Genomic DNA, 22,989 nt, shown 5'->3' on the forward strand with positions numbered 1-22,989 from the left:
AACGTGAATTGATTCTTAATTGCGATACGGTTCTAGAAACAGAAAGCCCTTTATTTTCATATCACATCAAAATAATTTCACAAATGCAAAATACACACTTATTTTAACCGGTTTTATCACAGTTGCAGCCGACAGTATTTTTCAGTGACATGTTTCTGGCAGCCTTCCTTTACACACAGGTGTTCAGAGCATGCTAATTAGCACAGGTGGTCCCTCTTCGGTAAACACGCACTGTAACTTGGAGATATGGCAGTGTGGGAACACTAACCATATAAAGGTGTGTATCAATTTACCGTTTTAGTTTTTTGAAATGTGTTTTTCTGATATGAAAAATAAGGTCCTTATGCTTCCAAAACCATACTGCAAGCCATGAGTGTTAATGTTCAGACCCAGGCTTTTAACAAAAATCCCCCGTACAGAAGACGCCTTAGTCCAATGACTCTTATGTGTAATGGAACAGAGTCGTGATCGAGGGCTAACCAAAGTGTACAAGGCACTTGGTGCTGCTCCTTAGTGAATGTGGAATTTGATTCCTTAGTAAATTCTTTTAGAAATGTGTTTTAAAGCCTGAGTGAGTTGTGGTTTGAGTTAAGGCTATTCTCACATTTCTGTTAGTTTGGATATGCTAGGAATACTTGAATACCCTCCTAGTTTATAGCAAGGGCACATTGTGTTAGTGGTGTAGTTGGTTCACTAAGCTATAAATCCCCAAATATACTGTATTGACTCTAGCCTTTTCCCTAAGATTCTGAGAGTAAATTTAGCTGAGACTATGTTGATCTGTGATTAGGTTTGCATTATGTCCACAAAAAATAAAAAATAAAAATAACAGTCCGCTCTTCTACATTGGACTCGCTACCTGTCCTATCAATCAACATAACTCTCACTCTTTACTTTATTGATTCCCCTCAAAATGGAAAGAATTTGAATGTCAGTGAGGGAGATCCCTTTTTCCACAAGAGGAAAACTGGCTGCTTTCCAGGCAGTCACACAAAGCTCTGAAAGGACCAGAGCACTCAATAGCATATCTCTATATTCCAGTGTCCCCTTTCTGTTAGATCACAGTCATACCATTCCACTGTTCCCAAAGGGGAGGGAGGGCTTATTCAGTTGGAACTATTAGAGTTTCAGATCATGTGCAGTCTGCAGAGCTGGTAAGACTTGTTATTCTACAAGTCAGACAATCAAATCTGTTTGATTATGTATTTCTTTCTGAATTGTCTTTAGCATTGTGAGTAGAAATTAGTAGTATGGGTTAGACCCTGCGTGAATCTGTTGACGGTGGTTGGGATTTGAAATGCTCGTCACAGTATTGGCCGAGGGTGTCGGGGTTAGCTATAAATTAACTGCACCTGCCAGCTAATGTCAGTCAACACTACAGGCTCCTGATTTAGCCCCTCAAACTTTAATAGCTACATACGGCAACGTGTGTCCGCTACTCTTGTAGGTCATGTGGACAGTGTTTGTGTTCAAGTAATTTTTCCTTTCAGTGAGTAAGGCAAGCCAAAACATACAGCACATTAAACTTTTTATGGTGAATTTACTCAGACTATTTACTATGCAAAAAGGGGCACTCAACATGCATGGATCCACCTTCAAGGCTGAGCATGGGTATAACAATTTTACTGTAGTAAGGAATGTTGTTTCTATGGTCACCATTTATCCAGTTAACTTGAGTAATGCAAATTTAAGTTACCAAAGTGTTTTTCCTTGCAGGTCTCTAGAGCCTGCACTGCAGCCACCTAGTAAAACCCTAGAGGAGCCGTTCAGTCCGAGTGAAAAGAGGATTCACTGCTCAGAGGGCCATAGGTCACCTGAAGCCCGCACGCCCACCCCACCCCTGCCGGCTGTGGAAAGAAAAACTACCCCCAAACTGTTCACTCCCAGCAAGCCCAGCTTCCAGAGCTCAGGAGACTCTGGAGGCAGCAGTATGAGCAGCAGTGTGGCCGACCTGCCCACCTTCACCCCGAGCCTCTTTGCCCCCAGCGCCTTCAACTATGCACGGCCACGCCAGTTTATCCAGTCCCAGCCGGCCTTCCAGGCCCCCAGCTACGACGTCGCCCAGGCTCTGCCTCAGCCCAACGGGAACAGTAGCAAGGCCTCTCCCTCCTCCTCCAATCTGAGCTCCCCCATTTCCACCCCTGCATTCTCACAGCCGACGGTTTTCCCCCGTGACCCTCCTCCTCACTCCGCTGCTGCCCAGCCCGTGTCCTCCTCCCGCGCCCCCATGCGCTCCACTATCACCCTCACCCCCAGGGTCCCCAGTGCTAACACCAGTGTCAGTGTCCCAGCCCCATCTGAGCCCAAGCCCCAGTCCTCTTCGGCTGCCTTCCTCTGCTCTGTCCTGCCCTCTCAGTCCACCCCACAGTACAAGCCTGCTCCCATGTCTGTTCCCCAGCCTCCATCACCAGCTCGCTCCCCACACTCCTCCAACCCTCCCAGCCCCCTGCCCAAGGCCCGCTCTGATGCCCCCCTGCACATGGCTCTCCCTACTCACAGCCTGCCTATGAGTCAGTCTCCCCACTCCCTAACTCTCACCACAGTTTCCATGCCACAGCCCTCCTTTCCTCCTCCCTCATGCGTGTCTCTGCCTCCTAGCTACGGAGGGACCCCAAACATGTGAGTTTCTGTATTTTGAAACGGTGAATAAAACGTCTAAATCAGCTAGTATGTAATAGCCATTCACCATACACTGAGTATACCAATAATTAGGACCCCCCCCCCCCCCCCCCCCCCCCATTAGGAACTCTACAAGGTGTCGAAAGCGTTCCACAGGGATGCTGGCCCATGTTGACTCCAATGCTTCCCACAGTTGTCAAATTTGCTGGATGTCCTTTGGGTGGTGGACCATTCTTGATACACACAGGGAACAGTTGAGTGTGAAAAACCCAGCAGCTTTGCAGTTCTTGGCACAAACTACCATACCCGTTCAAAGGCACTTAAATCTTTTGTCTTGCCCATTCACCCTCTGAATGGCACACACAAACAATCCATGTCTCAAGGTTTAAAAATACTTATTTAACCTGTCTCCTCCCCTTCATCTACACTGATTTGAAGTGGATTTAACAAGTGACAACAATAAGGGATCATAGCTTTCACCTGGTCAGTCTATGTCCTGGAAAGAGCAAGTGTTCTTAATGTTTTGTACACTCATTAATGGTCGATTAATATTCTGGCTGTCTTTCCCTCTCCAGACTTCCCAAACTCATCCTGAAGAAGGCCCCTGTCCCTCAGCCAGTGTCCCACAACTCGGATGAGCAGATCCAGGGTTCCAAGGACGCCCTGATCCAGGATCTGGAGAAGAAGCTACGCACCAAAGAGGCCCGCAGGAGAAATAGCCAGGTATCCATTATAATCAACTGACCCGGAGTCAGTGGGCAGCGATGTGTTTGTCATTTTTGTGTGGATATACTGTATGTACGGATGTGGATACAGAAATGTATAATATACTGTATGTTGTGATGTGAGTTAAGACAGATGTTATAATCTAAATGTTGTCTTAGTTTATTCCCAAACCACATTAAATAAGTGCTTTTTTACAACTGCTTGTTTACTCCAATACCACATGAATGCTGTACAAGAAAATGTGGTTCCCATTTTGATTTGAACCCATACATCATCAGCCATTTGATATCACAATGTGGCAACTATGCAAGAGGGAAATATGGATTCATAATGTGTCATCCCCTTGTAGCCTCAAGGACATGCAATATTCTTGATGCCATGTGCATCAAGAGTGATTCTGAACTTTGAATAGATGGCTTCAGTAGAACCCAACTTCCAATTAATAGAGGCTTCAGTGGAATCAATGGGACTTAGTGGACCAGTGTACTATGATCAACACACGGCAGCTGTTGTGTTGAAGTAGACCCAATAACATTGGAGGCTGCTCTATGGACAGACCTACAGGCACAGCCGGTCCCAATTCACTCCCTACCCCTTCCACCTTATCCATAAACCTTCGATGTTTGCAGTTCTGAATAGATATAGCAGTTCAGTGTTGGAGCTTCCATCATATTGCTTCCAATGAGTAAGTTGGGACCATAGACTTAGATGGACAACTCATCTTTGTATCTGTCCCATTATGGCATCTATGAGAGCACAGACAGTGCCATTAAGGCCATCTCCATTTTGAAGTAGTACATTTTCTTCCTCTACTATGTCTATGAGTTTGTAAACAAACGGAAAGGGTGCATACTACCACCTGGAGTGTGGTGTTTGAACAGGTATAAAGCCAAGGTTGGTGATTTACTGCCACCTGCAGTTATGGAATGTTTTCTCACAAGTATAATTCATTGGCTGATCCCTCCTGATGACCTGGATGGAATTATGTGATCCTTCCTTAACCTATAGGATTTCCCACCGAATTGAGTACTTCAAAATGGTGAAAGTTCTCAATGGTGTTTCCCATGCTAAAACAGGCTTTTGGGCACGAGTTGTCTATCTAAGTCTATGATTGGGGCTTACTGGCCCGCTGCAGTATACTGGCTCACCATTGGCTGGTTTACGGGTACTATATAGTATACTGGTGTAACCGGAGGGATTTGAACCCGGGTCTCCCACGGGAGAAACCAAGGTCTTGACCTTTAGAACAAGAGGAAATTCCCTGTTTGGCCGACACTGACTTTGAAGTCTTAGTCGGGGCTACCTCATTATGTCCGCTACACTGGCTGGCTATTGGCTGGTTTACTGGTACTAAACATAATACTGGCTCACCATTGGCTAGTTTAATGGTACTAGTATACTGGCTGACCATTGGCTGGTTTCCTGTTTGTCCCCTGACAGAAGTTGTCATATGAGGAGCGCATGGCTCGACGGTTGCTGGGTCCAGATAACGCTGCCTCTGTCTTTGACTTTGAGAATTCCTCCGACTCACAACTCGACCAGGTATAATCTACTCATATCCCTTCTATATCATCTATTACAGCCCATTTGATTTGCAGGAAGTTCTTTTTAGGAGGTACAATACACTTAGCTCAAGTCATTGTATTTCAAGGATCCATGCTTTTGCCATGTTACTGTATGTCTTTGATGTTCTGCTAATACAGAGCATAAGTTTGTCAGGCTTGGAGCCGCTGTTACTAATACTATGTGAGGTTTAGATGGGATGTTCCCTGTACTGTGTGTGACTAGTCCCCTGTCATTGTCCATCAGCCCTCAATCCTCCTCACACAATGGGATTGGGCTCCGGCTCTGTTGTCCTCATCAGTCACAAGAGATAACACCACAGCCCTCTTCTAAGAATGCAGCTAGAAATAGCAGGTGTGAAGACTGTGCCAAAGCAGCATTCTCCCAGGGATATGTAGTGTAGGATGCCAGAAAGAGACCACACACAATGGTACAACACGTGTGTCCACAGCACAGGCTTAGCCCCTAGCCCCCTACACTATTCCATTTACATTTTACATTTTAGTCATTTAGCAGACGCTCTTATCCAGAGCGACTTACAGGAGCAATTAGGGTTAAGTGCCTTGCTTAAGGGCACATCGACAGATTTTTCACCTAGTCGGCTCGGGGATTAGAACCAGCGACCTTTCGGTTACTGGCACAACGCTCTTACCCACTAAGCTACCTGCCCCCCCATCCAGCCACCCCTATTGCCCTAGGCTCCTGAGTGGATCAGTGGTCTAAGGCACTGCATCGCAGTGCTAGAGGCGTCACTACAAATCCGGGTTCGATCCCGGGCTGTATCACAACCGGCCGTGATCGGGAGTCCCATAGGGCGGCGCACAATTGGCCTAGCGTCATCCGGGTTATGGGAGGGTTTGGCCGGGGGGGGCTTTACTTGGCTTATCACGCTCAAGCGACTCCTTGTGGTGGGCCGGGTGCCTGCAGGCTGACTTCGGTCGTCAGGTGAACAGTGTTTCCTCCGACACATTGGTGCGGCTGGCTTCCGGGTTAAGCAGGCGGGTGTTAAGAAGCGCGGTTTGGCGGGGTCATGTTTCGGAGGACGCATGACTCGACCTTCACCTCCCGAGCACGTTGGGGAGTTGCAGCGATGAGACAAGATTGAAAAAGGGGGTAAAATACAAAAAAATAAAAACAATGGGTGAGCTTTAGTGTTGGCTAGTGTACAGGCAGGGATGAATCACTCTATATACAGTATGTGAATGCTTTTACACATGGCAAAATTGTAATTCCCAAATCTCTCTGTCCTCTATCTTGCAGCGAGAATCACCAGAGGGACGTAACACCGGAGGAATATGGTACATTTCACCAACGGTCGGCAAAAGCATGTGCATACATTTATAATGCTTGACATTTTTGTAATTTGGCAGACGCTCTTATCCAGAGCGACTTACAATAGTGCATTCATCTTAAAGGAGTAGTTCACTATTTTACAACTTGACGTTAGATGGTTCCTCGCCCTGAAAGTAGTCTATGGGCCAGGAGAAACTGTAATCCTGGTTCAGTTTTCTTTAAACCGCCACTACAAACTTTAGCTAACCTTAGCCACTGCAACCAATCCACCGCAATTAATGGAAGTGATGTGGGCATGTTTTTTTCTTTTTTTATGGCCAAATCACCTTTAAGTAACATCAAACCAAATATCGAGTTGATTTGAATTGATTTCGGGTGATTTGGACATAATTTTTTTTTAAACATGACCCGATCAATTCCATTGATTGTTAGCTTGTGGTGGCTAAGGTTAGCTGAAGTTTGTAGTGGATGTTTAAAGAACTGAATCATGGATTACAGTTTCTCTTGGCCCATAGACTACTTTCAGGGTGAGGAACCGTCTAACATCAAGTTGTAAAATAGTGAACTACTCCTTTAAGATATCTAGGTGACATATTTAAAATACTTATTTAAGAGGTAGGGTTTCAGACCTTTTCGAAAGATGGGCAGGGACTCTGCTGTCCTGACTTTAGGTGGACGCTTGTTCCACAGAGAAGAGCTTTGACTGGTCTGAGCGGGAGCTTCCCCTGAGCGGGAGGGCAAAGAGACCAGAGGTGGCAGAAAGGAGTGCTCGGGTTGGGGTGTTGGGTTTGAGCATAGCCTGACCCATAGGCAAGCACCAGAGTCTTGAAGATGATGTGAGCTTCGACTGGAAGCCAGTGGAGTGTGCGGCGGCGAGGGGTGACCTGGGAGAACTTGGGAATGTTGAACACCAAAATAGTTTTGCTTGTACCGAATGTGTACCGCATTACATAATAAAGCCATAGATGAGGAGACCAGAAAGAGGGGCAGAGTGCTCCACGTGAGGGTGAATGAGACCTGAGGCTTGGGGCTGGGTAGCGGGTTGTCTGATCCAGGTTGAGTTTCCTGGCGCTGCCGTGTGTTTGTGTACCGTTTCCACTGCCTACCACAGGCTCCGGTTCCCCCCGGCCATGCTGTAAGCGAGACAATAATAGACCATGTACTGAGTGAGCTGACATGTCTCCCAGTCTCTATGGCTATGATGTCTTCCTTACTGATGTTTCCTGGGATTGCCTTGTCTTCCCATTATGATGCACAGTCGGAAGGTGAAGGGCACATGCTGTGCTACATGAAGTGAGTTGGCTTAGAATCCATGTTGGCCATTTGTTTATGTCAATGTTAATGGGGTTTTCTGTACCGACGGTCAGCATGAATGGAGATGCAGCATTTGACGCTGTTGTCAATTAATTCAATTTGCTCTGTGAACCTGAAAAGACGAGAAGAGCAAGCTCTTTTGTCTGCATGGAAACTCACTCATTCGAAGTCAGCCATCGGAGCAGCTATGAATGAGAGCTCCTCTGTTCCTACCCCCTCCCTCTTCCTCTCTCACGTTCTCCTCACTATCACTTTCTCCACACTCTTTTCTAGGGGAAAGCACCACTCTGGTACTGATGGCAACGAGGGCTCGGCCATCCAGGAGAAGTGCTACGCCCCGCGCTTCATCCAGGTCCCCCAGGACCTTACAGTGGAGGAGGGCAGGTTCTGCAGGATCGACTTCAAGGTACAGCACTGGATAAGCAGTAATCGGTTTAGTCATGCATGTTAATCAAATACATTATGTACAGTGCCTTGCAAAAGTATCCATCCCCCTTGGCATTTTTCCTATTTTGTTGCATTACAACCTGTAATTTAAATGGATGTGTATTTGGATTTCATGTAAAGTGAAATGAAAGAAATTACTTATAAAAAATAAATAATGGAAAAGTGGTGTGTGCATATGTATTCACCCCCTTTGCTATTAAGCCCCTAAATAATATCTTGTTCAACCAATTACCTTCAGAACTAACATAAGTAGTTAAATAAAGTCCACCTGTGTGCAATCTAAGTGTCACATGATCTCAGAATATATACACCTGTTCTGAAAGGCCCCAGAGTCTGCAACACCACTAAGCAAGGGGCACCACCAAGCAAGCGGCACCATGAAGACCAAGGAGCTCTCCAAACAGCTCAGGGACAAAGTTGTTGAGAAATACAGATCAGGGTTGGGTTATAAAAAAATATCCGAAACGTTGAACATCCCACGGAGCACCATTTAAATCCATTATTCAAAAATGGAAAGAATATGGCACCACGACAAACATGTAAAGAGAGGGCCGCCCACCAAAACTCACGGACCAGGCAAGGAGGGCATTAATCAGAGCGGCAACAAAGAGACCAAAGATAACCCTGAAGGAGCTGCAAAGCTCCACAGCGGAGATTGGAGTATCTATCCATAGGACCACTTTAAGCCGTACACTCAACAGAGCTGGGCTTTACGGAAGAGTGGCCAGAAAAAAGCCATTGCTTAAAGAAAAAAAGAAGCAAACACGTTGGTGTTCGCCAAAAGCCATGTGGAAGACTCCCAAAACATATATGGAAGAAGGTACTCTGGTCAGATGAGACTAAAATTGAACTTTTTGGCCATCAAGGAAAACGCTATGTCTGGCGCAAACCCAACACCTCATCACCCCGAGAACACCATCCATCTTTCATTGGCAGGGACTGGGAAACAGGTCAGAATTTGAAGGAATGATGGATGGCGCTAAATACAGGGAAATTCTTGAGGGGAAACCTGTTTCAGTCTTCCAGAGATTTGAGACTGGGACGGAGGTTCACCTTCCAGCAGGACAATGACCCTAAGCATACTGCTAAAGCAACACTCAAGTGGTTTAAGGGGAAACATTTAAAATGTATTGGAATGGCCTAGTCAAAGGCCAGACCTCAATCCAATTGAGAATCTGTGGTATGACTTAAAGATTGCTGTACAGCAGGGGAACCCATCCAACTTGAAGGAGCTGGAGCAGTTTTGCCTTGAAGAATGGGCAAATATCCCAGTGGCTAGATGTGCCAAGCTTATAGAGACACACCCCAAGAGACTTGCAGCTGTAATTGCTGCAAAAGGTGGCTCTACAAAGTGTTGACTTTTGGGGGGGGCGAATAGTTATGCACGCTCAAGTTTTCTGTTTCTTTGTCTTATTTCTTGTTTGTTTCACAATAAAAAATATTTTGCATCTTCAAAGTGGTAGGCATGTTGTGGAAATCAAATGATACAAACCCCCCCAAAAATCCATTTTAATTCCAGGTTGTAAGGCAACAAAATAGGAAAAATGCCAAGGGGGGTGAATACTTTCGCAAGCCACTGTAGCTAGCATTCAACATTTACAGCTGGGATCCATTTCCTATGTAGGAACTTATTGCTAAGGTATCTTCTGTAAAGACCTCGTTAAACTTTGACACGGACTCATGCAACAATTTATTCAAGTGTATTGTAATTAAAGCCTCTGGAGTCCAAACATGAAACCCAATATCACATCTGGACAGAATAACCAGGTTGTTAAAAGCTACCTTGTACTCTCCTCCCCCCTCATCCACTTCCTCCTCTGAGCTATCACACCCCTACTCAGGGTCCCTGCACTAAGCCCCCTATGACCTCCTAGTCCACACTCTACCTGGGTCACTCGCTCATCAAGGCTGTGTCCAGGGTTGTATTTATTAGCACACACTGTAGGAAAACATATTGCAACAAATTGTTTCCATTTTCTTCTGTTTGTTGAACAAATACACCCCTGGCTGTGTCCTCAGGTGGGAGGTTTGCCCACCCCAGACGTGGCCTGGTACCTGGACGGGAAGGCCATTCGCCCGGATGACTACCACAAGATGCTGGTGTGTGAGAAGGGCATGCACTCCTTCATCATTGAGATCGTTACTGTGCATCATGCCGGTGTCTACGAGTGTATTGCCAGGAACCGCGCTGGGGAGAACCGCTTCTCCATAAAACTGGAGGTTATCGGTAAGGGCTATTTTGACTACTGTATTCTGTCAAATAATCTCTTAGCAATGATGCTCTAACACTGCTTCAACCCCTCTCCTCTTCAGCCCAGGAGGTGCTTCGCCCCCCCACCTTTGTCCAGAAGATGATGAACTCTCGTGCCCTGGAGGGAGACACAGTGAGGTTAGAGTGTAAGGTGGCTGCCTCCCCTCCACCAAAGCTCTTCTGGAAGAAGGACAAAGAAATGATGCGCATTGACCCCACCAGGATGAGGTGGGTGGAGCTTCAATTCCAAGTTTGAATCCTCTCAGAAGGAGAAATACTCACAGTAGAGATTGTAATTTCTGTTAGCTGACTTGAATCTAGCTGAAATGTGTTTGTTAATTAGCTGATTTAGCTTTGCTAGTTAAGGTGAACCTCTGTTAGCTATAAGTGAGAGGTATTAGCTGTGAGCGGGGCCGTTGATTCCATAAGGGAGTAACCCAGGCCTGGTGTGTCTTCCAGCCTTTACCAGGATGGCACTGGAAGTCAGTGCCTGCTCATTGAGAGGCTGGTAAAATCTGATGCAGGCTGGTACACCCTGTCTGCCATCAACGAGGCCGGCATGTCTACCTGCAACGCCAGACTGGACATAGGAAGTAAGTGGACCGTTTGTACGCATGTGTGTGTGTCTGTGCTTATCACACCACACAGTGTTTAGTTAAGAGATCTAATTGGCTGATCCCTGTCCATTACCTATTACTGTATGTGTTTCAAGAATTAAACTCATAAACACCACATAAATGCTGTGCCCATCAACCTCCTGTGGCCCTTCACAGCTAATAGTGTGCTGACATCTGCACTAGTGGGACAAAGGCAGGGATTACCACACTGTTTACATCAGAGAGACAGACAACGCTGTAACCTTGCACTCAGAATGTCCGCTATGACAGGGCATTGAAATGTCAACGGCATACTACACTACTGTACTATACACAGTGGTGGGAGAAGTACCCAATTGTCATACTTGAGTAAAAGTAAAGATAATAGAAAATGGAAAGTGAGTCACCCAGTAAAATACTACTTGCGTAAAAGTCAAAAAATATTTGGTTTTAAATATACTTAAGTATCAAAATTAAATGTAATTGCTAAAATATAGTTAAGTATCAAAAGTAAAAGTATAAATCATTTCAAATTCCTTATATTAAGCAAACCAGAGAGCAGTGTTTTTTTATTTATTTAGGGATCGCCATGGGCACACTCACAAATTAAGCATTTGTGTTTAGTGATTCCGCCAGATCAGAGGCAGTAGGGATGACCAGGGATGTATTCTTGATAAATGTGTGAATTTGGACCATTTTCCTGTCCTGCTAAGCATTCAAAATGTAATGAGTACTTTTGGGTGTCAAGGAAAATGTATGAAGTAAAAAGTACATTATTTTAATTAGGAATGTAGTGAAGTAAAAGTTGTCAAACATAAATGGTAAAGTACAGATGCAACTTAAGTAGTACTTTAAATTATTTTTACTTAAGTACTTTACACCACTAAATTACCAGTGTTGTACTGTAGCAGCAACGGGAAATGGTCTGTTACTCAATATTTGTAGTACTTTCTGCTGTTACAATGGAGAGGGGACAATTTCCTGTCATTTCTCCCGCCATCCTGCAAATATAGTAGTTGCCATGGCGGTGCAGGTTGTAAAGGCTGAGAGAAACCCATAGCAGATGTATCATTACAAGGCTATTGTTAAGTTGCGTCAATTCAAATCTGGTATTAGGAACAAAAGAGGTCAATAGACATCTTCTGAAATAGACTAGTATTTTAATTAATGCAAAACACTTCAATGGTAAATATGATGTTCGTATATACGGGTCCACTGAAATACCACGCAGGGCACTCAGAGAACTGATCCATTGTTCTAAGTTCTTCCCTAAATACTCTGACAGAGATAGTTCCCGCTCCCTGCTGGCCAATCAGAGTAGAGAGTGAGCGTGGTTTAGACTTACTCAGCCTATCGTTGGCGCACAGGCTGGTCCCATCCCCTTGGCGCTTCACTGTTGCCAGGTGTTTAGTTGTTTTGCAACTTCAGACATAGTCTGTTCCTCTCCACTGTAGCAGAACACATGTCCTTGAGCGCGGTCTAACAAAGAGGCAGTGTGTATGTGTCTGTGAGAATCACAAGTCTGTCTCACCCTACATTCCTCACATGAATCACAGCTTGTTATGTTAAACAATTTATATCAGTACAGTACAAACCTATTATGTTTAATCATTAATGCATTCTTTCTAAGCTAGGCATCACATCTAGTTATAAGAAAATAGATCCCCACACTAGGAAAATGAGGGGCCGCTGTATTCATTGTGCCTGGCTGGCTATTATATTTCTCCTCGATCACATAACATGCCATCTGTTATGCGGACCGAGAGCAGCCATATTGAGTTTTACCTCTATTCAGCCTAGCTAGCTGAAGAAGTAAAGTCTGCAATTGATCGGTGAGAGAGAGTGCATATACTTGCTCTGTCCTCTCAGCGCAGGGTTACTAAATGGAAAAACTGACTCTTCTTTATTCGTATGATTGTCTCATCGCGACGATATCAGGCCCCAACTGTGCAGCACAATTTAGCCGGGCACTCTGCTGGCCACAAGGAAAGCTTGTCTTTCGACCCCCAAGGTTTGAACCTGTAACTGGAGATGGTGCTTAATACAGCAGAGAGGGCAGCGACGCCATGATCACAGCACAGGCATGCCTCAATGGCTCTTGTACAAGCCATAATACCAGAGCAGTGTATCTTTTGGAGTTATTTTAGGAAAATCTCTTAGGATAGCAGCACATTCTTCCTGTAGATGAGGTCCAAACATTTCTGATGGTTTTAAAAGAAAAGGTTGGTAATATTTACATTGACCGGCTTTATTTTCATTTAGTTTTATTACCTGGCTCAAACGCAACATTTTATTATTATTATTATTATTATTATTGCATTAGAGGTTCAAGGAGACTTTTCTGAATATATCTTGACCTTTTGTATTCCATTCTGTTTACTCCTCTCTCTGCAGCTCGCACCAACAAGACTGCCCCCCCTACAGGCAAGCATTTTAAAGTCCCCCTCCTCAGCCATCTCCCTGTCCTGACTCCAGACCCCACCCCCCAGAACACGGCCCCCCTGTACGAGAGCGAGGAGCTCTAGACAACACGACACCAGCAGTGTAATACCCGTGGATGTGTGTTGTGCTCCTTGTTATACCTGCCTGTCTGTCCGTCCACTGAGGCTGTCCTGTTGTCTGTCTTGGGGAGGAAACCAATCGAGGTTTTGAGGAAGCAGGTAGATGGACTCTCACATTTTACCCACACTGCCTCAGTCTCAATCCAGGACACCTCACCAGACCCCGCATTTGTCAAATGCACTTTAGTTTGAGCCCTTACGGTTTTGTGTCAAGGGCAGGCTGGTCAGATGTGGCTTTCCCAACCGCACATCCTCTTAGTGTGGTGTTGCCTTCCTGGCCGGAGCACTTGACTTGACACAGACCTTTTGTCAAATGCTGTCCTGTTGTTTGCTGTTCTAGCGGATAGAGAATGAATCATGTATCGTCTCCAGACATGTTACTATGTTTGTGTAGGTCAAATGGTTTTATTATATAAGCTATTTATTGGACAATTAGTTCTAAATGTAAATGGTTGCCGTAACACCCACATTTACTACAACAAGGTCTAATCCTGACCATAGAAAAACATGTTATGTAACGTGTATGATGTGAAATTGAATGGATGTGTAATAAAGTTTTCCTGACCTTATTACAGGTGGTCATCTCATTTCACTTTCAAAATAAGATATCAAATTGAGTTCTTATACACTGAACAAAAATATAAACACAAAATGTAAAGACATGTTTCATGAGCTGAAATAAGAGGCCAGAAATGTTGCATACGCACAAAAAGCTTATTTCTCACATTTGTTAGTGAGGATTTCTCATTTGCCAAGCTAATCCAGCCACTTGGCAGGTGTGGCATATCAAGAAGCGTATTAAACAGCATGATCATTACACAGGTGCACCTTGTGCTGGGGACAATAAAAGGCCACTCTAAAATGTGCAGTTTTGTCACAACACAATGCCACAGATGTCTCAAGTTTTGAGGAAGCGTGCAATTGGCATGCTGACTGCCGGAATGTCCACCAGAACTGAATGTTAATTTCTCTACCATAAACTGCTAACATCGTTTTAGAGAATTTGCCAGAACATCCAACCGGCCTCACAACCGCAGACCACATGTAACCACGCCAGCCCAGGACCTCCACATCTGGCTTCTTCACCTGCGAGATCGTCTGAGACCAGCCACCCGAACAGCTGATGAAACTGGGTTTGCACAAACTGTTGGGAAGCTCATCTGCGTGCTCGTCGTCCTCACCAGGGTTGTAACCGACTCCAGTGGGCAAATGCTCATCTTCGATGGTCACTGGAGAAGTGTGCTCTTCACGGCTGAATCCCAGTTTCAACTCTACCGGGCAAATGGTGGTCACACCAGATACCGCCTGGTTTTCTGATCTAAACCCCTACCATTTAAGGTATGTGACAGATGCATAGCGGTGTTCTCAGTCATGTGAATTTATTTCAATTGACTGGTTCCTTATGAACTAACTCAGTACAATCTTAAACTGTTATGTTAAATTTTCCAGTGTAGCTATAACTTAATTGTGAAGCATTGTAGCCATTTACGTTTTGTAATTTATTTTATATTTAAAGTAACAATTTCATCAAAACATTGAACACTTTTTTTTTTTACTTGATATTCAAAGGATGGACCTTTGATCCCAATGTGTGAAGTGGAAAACTGGCAATATGACTGACAAGTCCCCTCTTGACACAGCACCGAGCAACAGGTAGTAAAGCACAGAAAGTCAACCCCCACTGGACCGTTAACCTGACAACCTTTAGGACCAAGAGGAAGTCTCTTCCATCCTGTTCTGATGAAAAAGGCCCAGACATTTCAAACAATATAAGAGACGACATAACGTTTCAGTACATGATGGTGTATTGGGCTCTGCTTGGAGGTCTTCTTCAGGTGAGTCAGAAGGTGACTGACTGAGGAAGTGCTTGGCAATAGAACTGCTCAGGATGATGTCCTCTACATACTCAATGACACGTTTACACATAGTAAAAAATAAAAAGGAATTCGTGGTGGTAGTCTCGCTCTAAGTACAGTAAGGTCAAGTCCATGAGATGGCTTTGGTTGAATCGCCCATCATTTCTTGGGGAGGAGTAATCATGGGGTTCACTTTCCAGAGACTGCAGCCTTAAGACTATGGTTTCCCAATCATATCAGAGGGAAAAGTCTGACATCTGAGCGCTCAAATCTCCACGTCGCTCTCCTTGTCGTTGTCATGGTCACCATCATAGAACTCATTGGCTGCCTCCGGCCTGTAAAGAGAACATAAGCCATTTAATTCCAGAATGTTCAAACACCATACAATTTTCACAGTTCACACAGATACTACATGCAGTTAGACCAAAACGGGTCATATTGACTCCATTACTAACACATATGATAGAACGGATATGCTCCTGTGTGTCACAAAGCCGACTACGAGTGTATTCACCTGGAATAGTTGTCCTCTGATCCCCTCTCGTCTGGGTCTCCCTCGTCAGTACGCTCGTAGCTCAGGATGTCCGAGGGCACGTCGTGGATCTGGACACTGGGGGCGTGGTTCAACATCTTCAAGTTCTCAAAGACTGTAGAACGTATCTGCTCCAGGTACTAAACAAACACAGGAGGAGGAGGAAGATAAATCACTTAAAACTGGAGATAATTATTTTCATGATCACACATATTCTATAGTTTGAATCCTTGTTGAAAACATGTAGACTGTGGTTCAGGAATACACAAAACAAGAGAAGAATGTGAGGGAGAGTGCATTCTCAAACTTACCTGTCTTGAATTCTGGTTCTCTATCCTGGTGCTGACGTCTGGGTGGAGCGTGAAGTCTGGCGCAAAATACTCAAAGTACTCTGGAGGGGTGAGAAAGAAAATGAGCAAATTAAATAGTGCTTCTACACTGAACAAAAATATAAAACGCAACATGCAACAATTAAGATTTTACTGAGTTACAGTTCATATGGAAATCAGTCAATTGAAATAAATTCAGTAATCTATGGATTTCACATGACTGGGAATAAAGATATGCATCTGTTGGTCACAGATACCTTAAAAAAAAAAGGTAGGGGCGTGGATCAGAAAATGTGTCATTAACTTTATGCTGCGCGACATCTCCTTCGCATAAAGTTGATCAGGCTGTTGATTGTGGCCTGTGGAATGTTGTCCCACTCTTCAATGGCTGTGCGAAGTTGCTGGATATTGGCGGGAACTGGAACATGCTGTCGTACACGTTGATCCAGACTATCCCAAACATGCTCAATGGGTGACGTCTGGCGAGTATGCAGGCCATGGAAGAACTGGGATATTTTCAGCTTTCAGGAAATGTGTACAGATCCTTGCGACATGGGGCCGTGCATTATCATGCTGAAACATGAGGTGATGGCAGTGGATGAATGGCACGACAATGGGCCTCAGGATCTCGTCACGGTATCTCTGTGCATTCAAATTGCCATCGGTAAAATGCAATTGTGTTCGTTGTCCGTAGCTTATGCCTGCCCATACCATAACTCCACTGCCACCATGGGGCACTTGTTTACAACGTCTGCCATCTGCCTGGTACAGTTGAAACCAGGATTCATCTGAGAAGAGCACACTTCTCCTGCGTGCCAGTGGCCATCGAAGTCAGTTACAACGCCGAACTGCAGTCAGGTCAAGACCCTGGTGAGGACGACGAGCACGCAGAGGAGCTTCCCTGAGACCGTTTCTGACAGTTTGTGCAGACCCACAGTTTCATCAGCTGTCTGGGTGGCTGGTCTCAGACGATCCCGCAGGTGAAGAAGCCGGATGTGAAGGTCCTGAGCTGGTGTGGGTACACGTGGTCTGCGGTTGTGAGGCCGGTTGGCCGTACTGCCAAATTCTCTAAAACGACGTTGGATGCGGCTTTTGGAACAGAAATTAACATTTGAGTGGCCTTCTATTGTCTCCAACACAAGGTGCTCCCGTGTAATGATAATGCTGTTTAATCAGCTTCTTGATATACCACACCGGTCAGGTGGATGGAATATCTTGGCAAAGGAGAAATGCTTTGGGATGTAAACAAATTTGTGCACAACATTTGAGAGAAATAAGCTTTTTGTGCATATGGAACATTTCTGGGATTTTTTATTTCAGCTCATGAAGCATGGGAGCAACACTTTACATGTTGCGTTCATATTTTTGTTCAGTGTACATCATAGAATGTCGACATATCAAACCAATGTACAAAAGGCTTGCTCACTTACCACTATAGGGCAGCTCATCACTAATTGGCTCATCAACCAGGAGGGAGGTTTCATAGGTCCTAGAATGGCAGAAGAGCAACAATGTTCAGTCTTAAGTGGTTCCATATACACTGTGAACATGATCTTCTGTCTCCATTAAAAACAACTGTCGCCTAACCTCTACACCAGGGGTATTCAAGGTCCAGAGCTTGCTGGTTCAGTTCTACCTGATATTTAATTACACACACACCTGGTGTCCCAGGTATAAATCAGTCCCTGATTAGAGGGCAACAATGGAAAAAAGGCAGTGAAACAGGCTTCAAGGTCCAGAGTTGAGTTTGAGGGCTCTACACTATAGTCTAGTTACAGCAATGAAATAAATGAGCACTCACCAGCATCTGGCCACATTGCGTACTGTGTACCCTCCTCCTCCCAGCACCAGCAGGGGAATCCTGAAGCTCTTTACAAACTCCACACATTCCCTATAGGAAAAATGTGTACCCTGGGTAAGACAGAGTTTACCATATCCTGGCTCTTGTGTAAATTGGTAAGGGATTTTCTGTAATCCCTTAAATTTGCCCTCCTACCAGTAGGTTGCAGTATATCCTCATTAAGGAGTACATTGACTTCCATCCACCAAACCTGCATCCTTATCACTCCTAAGACACTTACCCATGGCCTCGTATACTGAGGTTGAAGCATCCTAGTCGGTCACAGCCCAGAGAGTCAGCCCCACACTATCAATGACAAGAGGTGCATGTATGAGTCCCATATTCAATACCACAATCCATGCCACATGCCACATGCCATTCATGCGAAAACGCCAATGATGATCTCTGGCTGCCAAATGCTCACCTGAAGAACGATACAGGTTGGCTGGTAGAAGTCCACCACTTGCTTGATGACTGGCTGAAACAGTTGCCTGTAGCCTAAGAAACAAAGTGCTATAATGATAAGGTATTGGACACAATGAAGAGAATTCATCCTTTCAATCATTCTTGCCAATTATGCAATGTTTTGCTTAATTGATCCCCTATCAAAAATCAGGAAACATCTGTTGTTGGTTATTATCCTGTATGCTATCAGACCCTTTGTAACATTTTAACACCCATCAGAGAGATGTTAATAGTTTAGACATCAGAAACTAATAGGCAGCATAACACATTTCTGATAAAAGCACTCCCTAGAGACATCTCACTGGCCTGAGTCTAATAGCATTATCAGACTGACGTGCCAGAGAGCCACCCTGAGTGGGGGATCCAGGAAGGACACTACTCACTCTGGTCATCGATCCCATCCCGGAGAGGCACGTTCAGGCAGTAGTAACGGCCGCTCTCAGCCCCTACCTCATACATGTCACCTATGGGACAAAACATTCAAACACAATTTGTTTATCAAAGACTAGGCTCTTTCACACCAAATTGGTTTGGAGCAGTTTTCCCGAACTTTGCCGCATTTTCCCCCTTAGTTCGGTTCATTTGGACCAGTGTGAACAGTATCCGCACTCGGGAGCGCACTAAACAATGCACTATGGTTCGCTCAAAAAGGGTGGTCTCAGTCCATATCTATATGTACCGTGGTGCGGTTCGCTGCACGTGAGAAAGCAGTCCGGACCAAACACAGGAAAAGAACCAGAGGCACGCATTATTATTGGTTGTTTGACTGCGAGCATTTGATAAAATGTACGCAATACCATAACTTGATAACTCTCAAACATTCTGTGAGTAGTGGCGCATTTATGAGCGCATCCGATGCAGATTAGGGGAGATAGGGGCTATACCGGGGATATAGGCTATTGAATAGCTCATTCACGTCAAAGTTAGAGCAGCTATTGCGCCGTTTCCACAGGTTGTTAGCCGTTTCCACGGGTTGTTAGCAGTTTCCACGGGTTGTTAGCCGTTTCCACGGGTCGTTAGCCGTTTCCACGGGTCGTTAGCCGTTTCCACGGGTTGTTAGCCGTTTCCACAGGTTGTTAGCCGTTTCCACAGGTTGTTAGGTAACAGGTAGCTTAGTGGTTAAGAGCGTTGTGCCAGTAACCGAAAGGTCGCTGGTTCTAATCCCTGAGCCGACTAGGTGAAAAATCTGTCGATGTGCCCTTGAGCAAGGCACTTAACCCTAATTGCTCCTGTAAGTCGCTCTGGATAAGAGCGTCTGCTAAATGACACAAAAAAAAGGTTTGGGACACAAGTTATGCTTCTGGATAATCATAAATGGATTTAACGTGAGCATTTTCTACAACAAAACAAATCACTTGCATGAACATGTGATTTTGTTTAGGCATTTTAGTTTGTTTGACATTTGGCAATGTGAAACCAACCGGACCAAATGAAAAAAATACAATGTAACAAATAATCAAACTGATTCGAACTATAGCTCAGAACTATGTTTGCACTAAGACACCTCTATTGTCCCATAGAGATAATTATTTAGTCATTAAGACAAACTGTATCTCTATTTCTCAATGAGTATTCTCACTGATTATAACAGACACTCATATGGCTCGTCTTACCTGTGCCTGGGAAGAAGTAGTTCCCATACTTGTGGAAGGATACAGTCATGACCCGATCAGTCAGGTAAAAGGCTTCCTGCACCCCATCGCCATGGTGAATGTCAATGTCTATGTAGAGCACACGCGGGTGGTATCTAAAGATACATTTACATTATTAGTTGTCAGTGATCCTTAGAGGGACATGAACCCAGAAACAGAAAAATATATATTTGGGAAATAGTAAAATACAGACTGTAGGGGTGCTTTGCTCTTACTTCAAAAGCTCCAGTATACTGATGACAATGTCATTTACATAGCAAAATCCAGAGGCCTAAAAACAAAAACGAGTGAAATCATGACATCATAAAAAGCTGTACATAGGCATATTAAAAGATGACCAGAGGCCGTAGAAGTAAATTGTCTTGACAAAGAAACAAATGCATGTCGCATAATTCTTACCTCAAATTTCTTAGCATGATGAAGACCCCCAGCCCAGTTGATGGCAATGTCACATATCTGCAAAACAATGGTCCCGATCAATACACAAATCACAAAGCCTGGTCGACTATTTACCTGGCTCTGTAAATTGCTTGGCCTAAATAAATATAGCCTACCAGTAGATAGAATACATTTATAACAATAGTGCTGACATGACAGAAAAGAAGCTGAGCTTACCGTTTTCCCTAAAACAAACTGACCTTCACAGTGGTACAACATGATGTGTGTGTGTGCGCATACCTTGTGATTTAGCTGTGTTGCTCCCTGTAGTGACGCTCCGGTATACCTGGAACAGAACTCAAACAGGCCCGGGAATACAGGGCTGACAGAGGACACATGCATTACCACACATATATATGCATACGTCAAACAGATATTGATCACAAGTTGCACATTACAGTGAGCATAATATTACAAAAACAACATTCTGTATTATGACACATTATGTATTTCACACACAGTTGCATTGTCCTCAAGTCACACATGAATCCAAATTTACACCAGGTTATCAAATCAAATTTTATTTGCCACATGCGCCGAATACAACAGGTGTAGACCTTACAGTGAAATGCTTATTTACAAGCCCTTAACCAACAATGCAGTTGTAAGGGGGTGAAAAAAGTGTTAAGTAAAAAATAGATAAGTAAAAAAAAATAAAAATAAAGCAAATAATTAAAGAGCAGCAGTAAAATAAAATAACAATAGGGAGGCAATATACAGGGGGTACCGGTACAGAGTCAATGTGTGAGGGCACAAGTTAGTTGAGGTAATATGTACATGTCGTTAGTAATGTAGGCTAATACATTATAGAACCCTCAAACTCAACTCTGGACCTCGAAGCCAGTTCCACTGGGTTTTTCCATTCTTCCCCTCTAATCGGGGACTGATTTAGACCTGGGACACCAGGTGGGTGCAATTCATTATCAGGTAGAACAGAAAACCCCCAGGCTCCAGACCTCATAGGGGAAGAGTTGAATACCCCTGTTATAGAAGATAGATAAGACATTCTCACCAGTCATCCCCCACATTGAAGGTGTTGAGACTCTTTGTGAAGCCCTGCATATTGTTGGGGCTGACCTTCTGAAGAAAGTCAATGTAATCTTCTGAGTGGAATCGGCACATGTCATGTTGGGAGGCTTTGTATGGTTTGAAAACCTGTAAAACAAGGACCAGTCAATGCATGAACATTGTGTCAAGAAGGACATGAATCTGTCTGGTTTCATCTGGTACTTTTCAGCAGGACTTACCTGCATCTTTTTGTATAGGCCATAGTGCAAAACAAGGCTGTGCGTCAGAGAGAGACGATGGGGTTTCATAGGGTGACCAGCACCTTGATAAAGAAAGGAAAAGCAAAGAAAGAGGGAAACATCATGTTTCAGTTAGTGTTATTCTCTCCTATGCAGTTATCAATTTCTTGATTTCTCTGTGGTTCTGCGTGATGCTAGCTATCATTCATAACCTACCTAGCCAGTAAAAATTTAGAATAAAGCAAATCTAACGTTACTCTTGCAAACACACGACTACTAACGTTAGCTAGTAACGTTAGATAGCGAACAAGTTTCGAGTTTGCGGCGAGTTCAATTGACCTGATTCCTAGCATAAATAATAATCAAATAACGTTACGATCTAATCACAAATTGAAAAGGAAATAACTTTAGCTAGCTATTTATCTAATAAGTTAGCCAGCTTGCTAATATGCTATGCTAGTGTCTAGCTTCGTGTTTTTTGTAGCCAAAATGTATCTTACCATAATGAAAGTTGCCCACGTCCGGATCATAAAAATATGCTGTTCTGTTGGACATTGCAAATCAGCCTCCTTTTTTTTCTACGGTTCACTGGGTATTTGTTACTGTAAATATATAGTTCCTTCATTTAGCAAGTAGCCGCCATCGTAAACGGCGAGTAAAACTTACGTCATTGTTCAGCGACAGTCAAAAGGGGGCCGGGAGCAGGGGTCATGGCTAAAAGGATCCAGTTTTTGTCAAATAGAGTCGCACCAAATATTTATTTGAACTAACCCAAGATAGATAGACCCCAGCCTGTCGTTTCCAACGGGAGCTAATTAATCCTAGTGGGCAGAACAAGCAAGGAGCCAAGCACGAGCTAGCGTGAGCCTATTGGCGCGTTCTATAATTTATTTGCATATTTCCGTTAGGGACCGCCTAACTTGTGAAGTGCGCGTGTGCAATAACTCAATTCACCTTCGCACTCCTTCTAAACAACGCAAACACATTTTAAACTTTGGCAAAGGGTAAAGTCTACAAAACTTATCCACTCTGTTCGTAACAGATTTTAGTTTTGGAAACACAAAACTGTATTGAGCTCAAATGTTTAATCAATTAGCAGAAATCCATCTCGCTCTATCTTCTCCCACTGCCGGTCTCTGGGCTTCCTCTCACCACCATATTTGGTAATGAGTGGAAACGCCAATCAGATGCTTCACATTTATACATCCGGTGAAATATCTGTCTCATTGTTCTATCTGTGGTACCACCGTCGGGCTCTAT

The 22,989-nt window shown here is 44.2% G+C and overlaps 2 protein-coding genes across 3 annotated transcripts; one reads left to right on the forward strand and one right to left on the reverse strand.

The window, feature by feature from the left end:
- Nucleotides 1–1,930: 1,930 nt before the first annotated feature.
- LOC311107339 (myotilin-like) lies at nucleotides 1,931–13,334 on the forward strand (the record flags this gene model as incomplete). The annotated part of the gene is made up of 9 exons (XM_084149823.1): nucleotides 1,931–2,619; nucleotides 3,195–3,342; nucleotides 4,786–4,887; nucleotides 6,169–6,206; nucleotides 7,789–7,921; nucleotides 9,982–10,189; nucleotides 10,276–10,441; nucleotides 10,673–10,806; nucleotides 13,204–13,334. The coding sequence occupies 9 exons, from the start codon at nucleotides 1,931–1,933 to the stop codon at nucleotides 13,332–13,334; spliced, it is 1,749 nt and encodes a 582-aa protein (XP_084005949.1).
- Nucleotides 13,335–14,854: 1,520 nt separating this feature from the next.
- On the reverse strand, nucleotides 14,855–22,575 carry LOC311107531 (histone deacetylase 3). 2 transcript variants are annotated; one of them, XM_084150038.1, is made up of 15 exons: nucleotides 22,230–22,575; nucleotides 21,730–21,812; nucleotides 21,495–21,637; nucleotides 20,723–20,804; nucleotides 20,444–20,500; nucleotides 20,260–20,315; nucleotides 20,006–20,139; nucleotides 18,776–18,856; nucleotides 18,352–18,425; nucleotides 18,169–18,233; nucleotides 17,889–17,978; nucleotides 17,518–17,576; nucleotides 16,070–16,149; nucleotides 15,741–15,898; nucleotides 14,855–15,561 (listed from the first exon to the last, which is right to left on the reverse strand). In XM_084150038.1, the coding sequence occupies exons 1-15, from the start codon at nucleotides 22,282–22,284 to the stop codon at nucleotides 15,492–15,494; spliced, it is 1,287 nt and encodes a 428-aa protein (XP_084006164.1). In that variant the 5' UTR covers nucleotides 22,285–22,575; the 3' UTR covers nucleotides 14,855–15,491. The 2 variants fall into 2 exon arrangements, with proteins under 2 accessions (XP_084006164.1, XP_084006165.1); XM_084150039.1 differs by having other exon boundaries at nucleotides 22,396–22,542.
- Between the last annotated feature and the right edge of the window lie 414 nt (nucleotides 22,576–22,989).

The sequence above is a fragment of the Coregonus lavaretus genome (assembly GCF_964263955.1).
Source record: "Coregonus lavaretus genome assembly, chromosome: 32".
Taxonomy (NCBI): Eukaryota; Metazoa; Chordata; class Actinopteri; order Salmoniformes; family Salmonidae; genus Coregonus; species Coregonus lavaretus.

Coding starts and splice junctions, on each gene's coding strand:
- LOC311107531 (XM_084150038.1), bottom strand. CDS start 22,284: ATGTCCAACAGAACAGCATATTTTTATGATCCGGACGTGGGCAACTTT. Junction 18,234..18,351: donor CAACCTGTATCGTTCTTCAG/GTGAGCATTTGG, acceptor TGTCATTGATAG/TGTGGGGCTGACTCTCTGGG. Junction 15,562..15,740: donor TCAGAGGACAACTATTCCAG/GTGAATACACTC, acceptor TTCTCTTTACAG/GCCGGAGGCAGCCAATGAGT.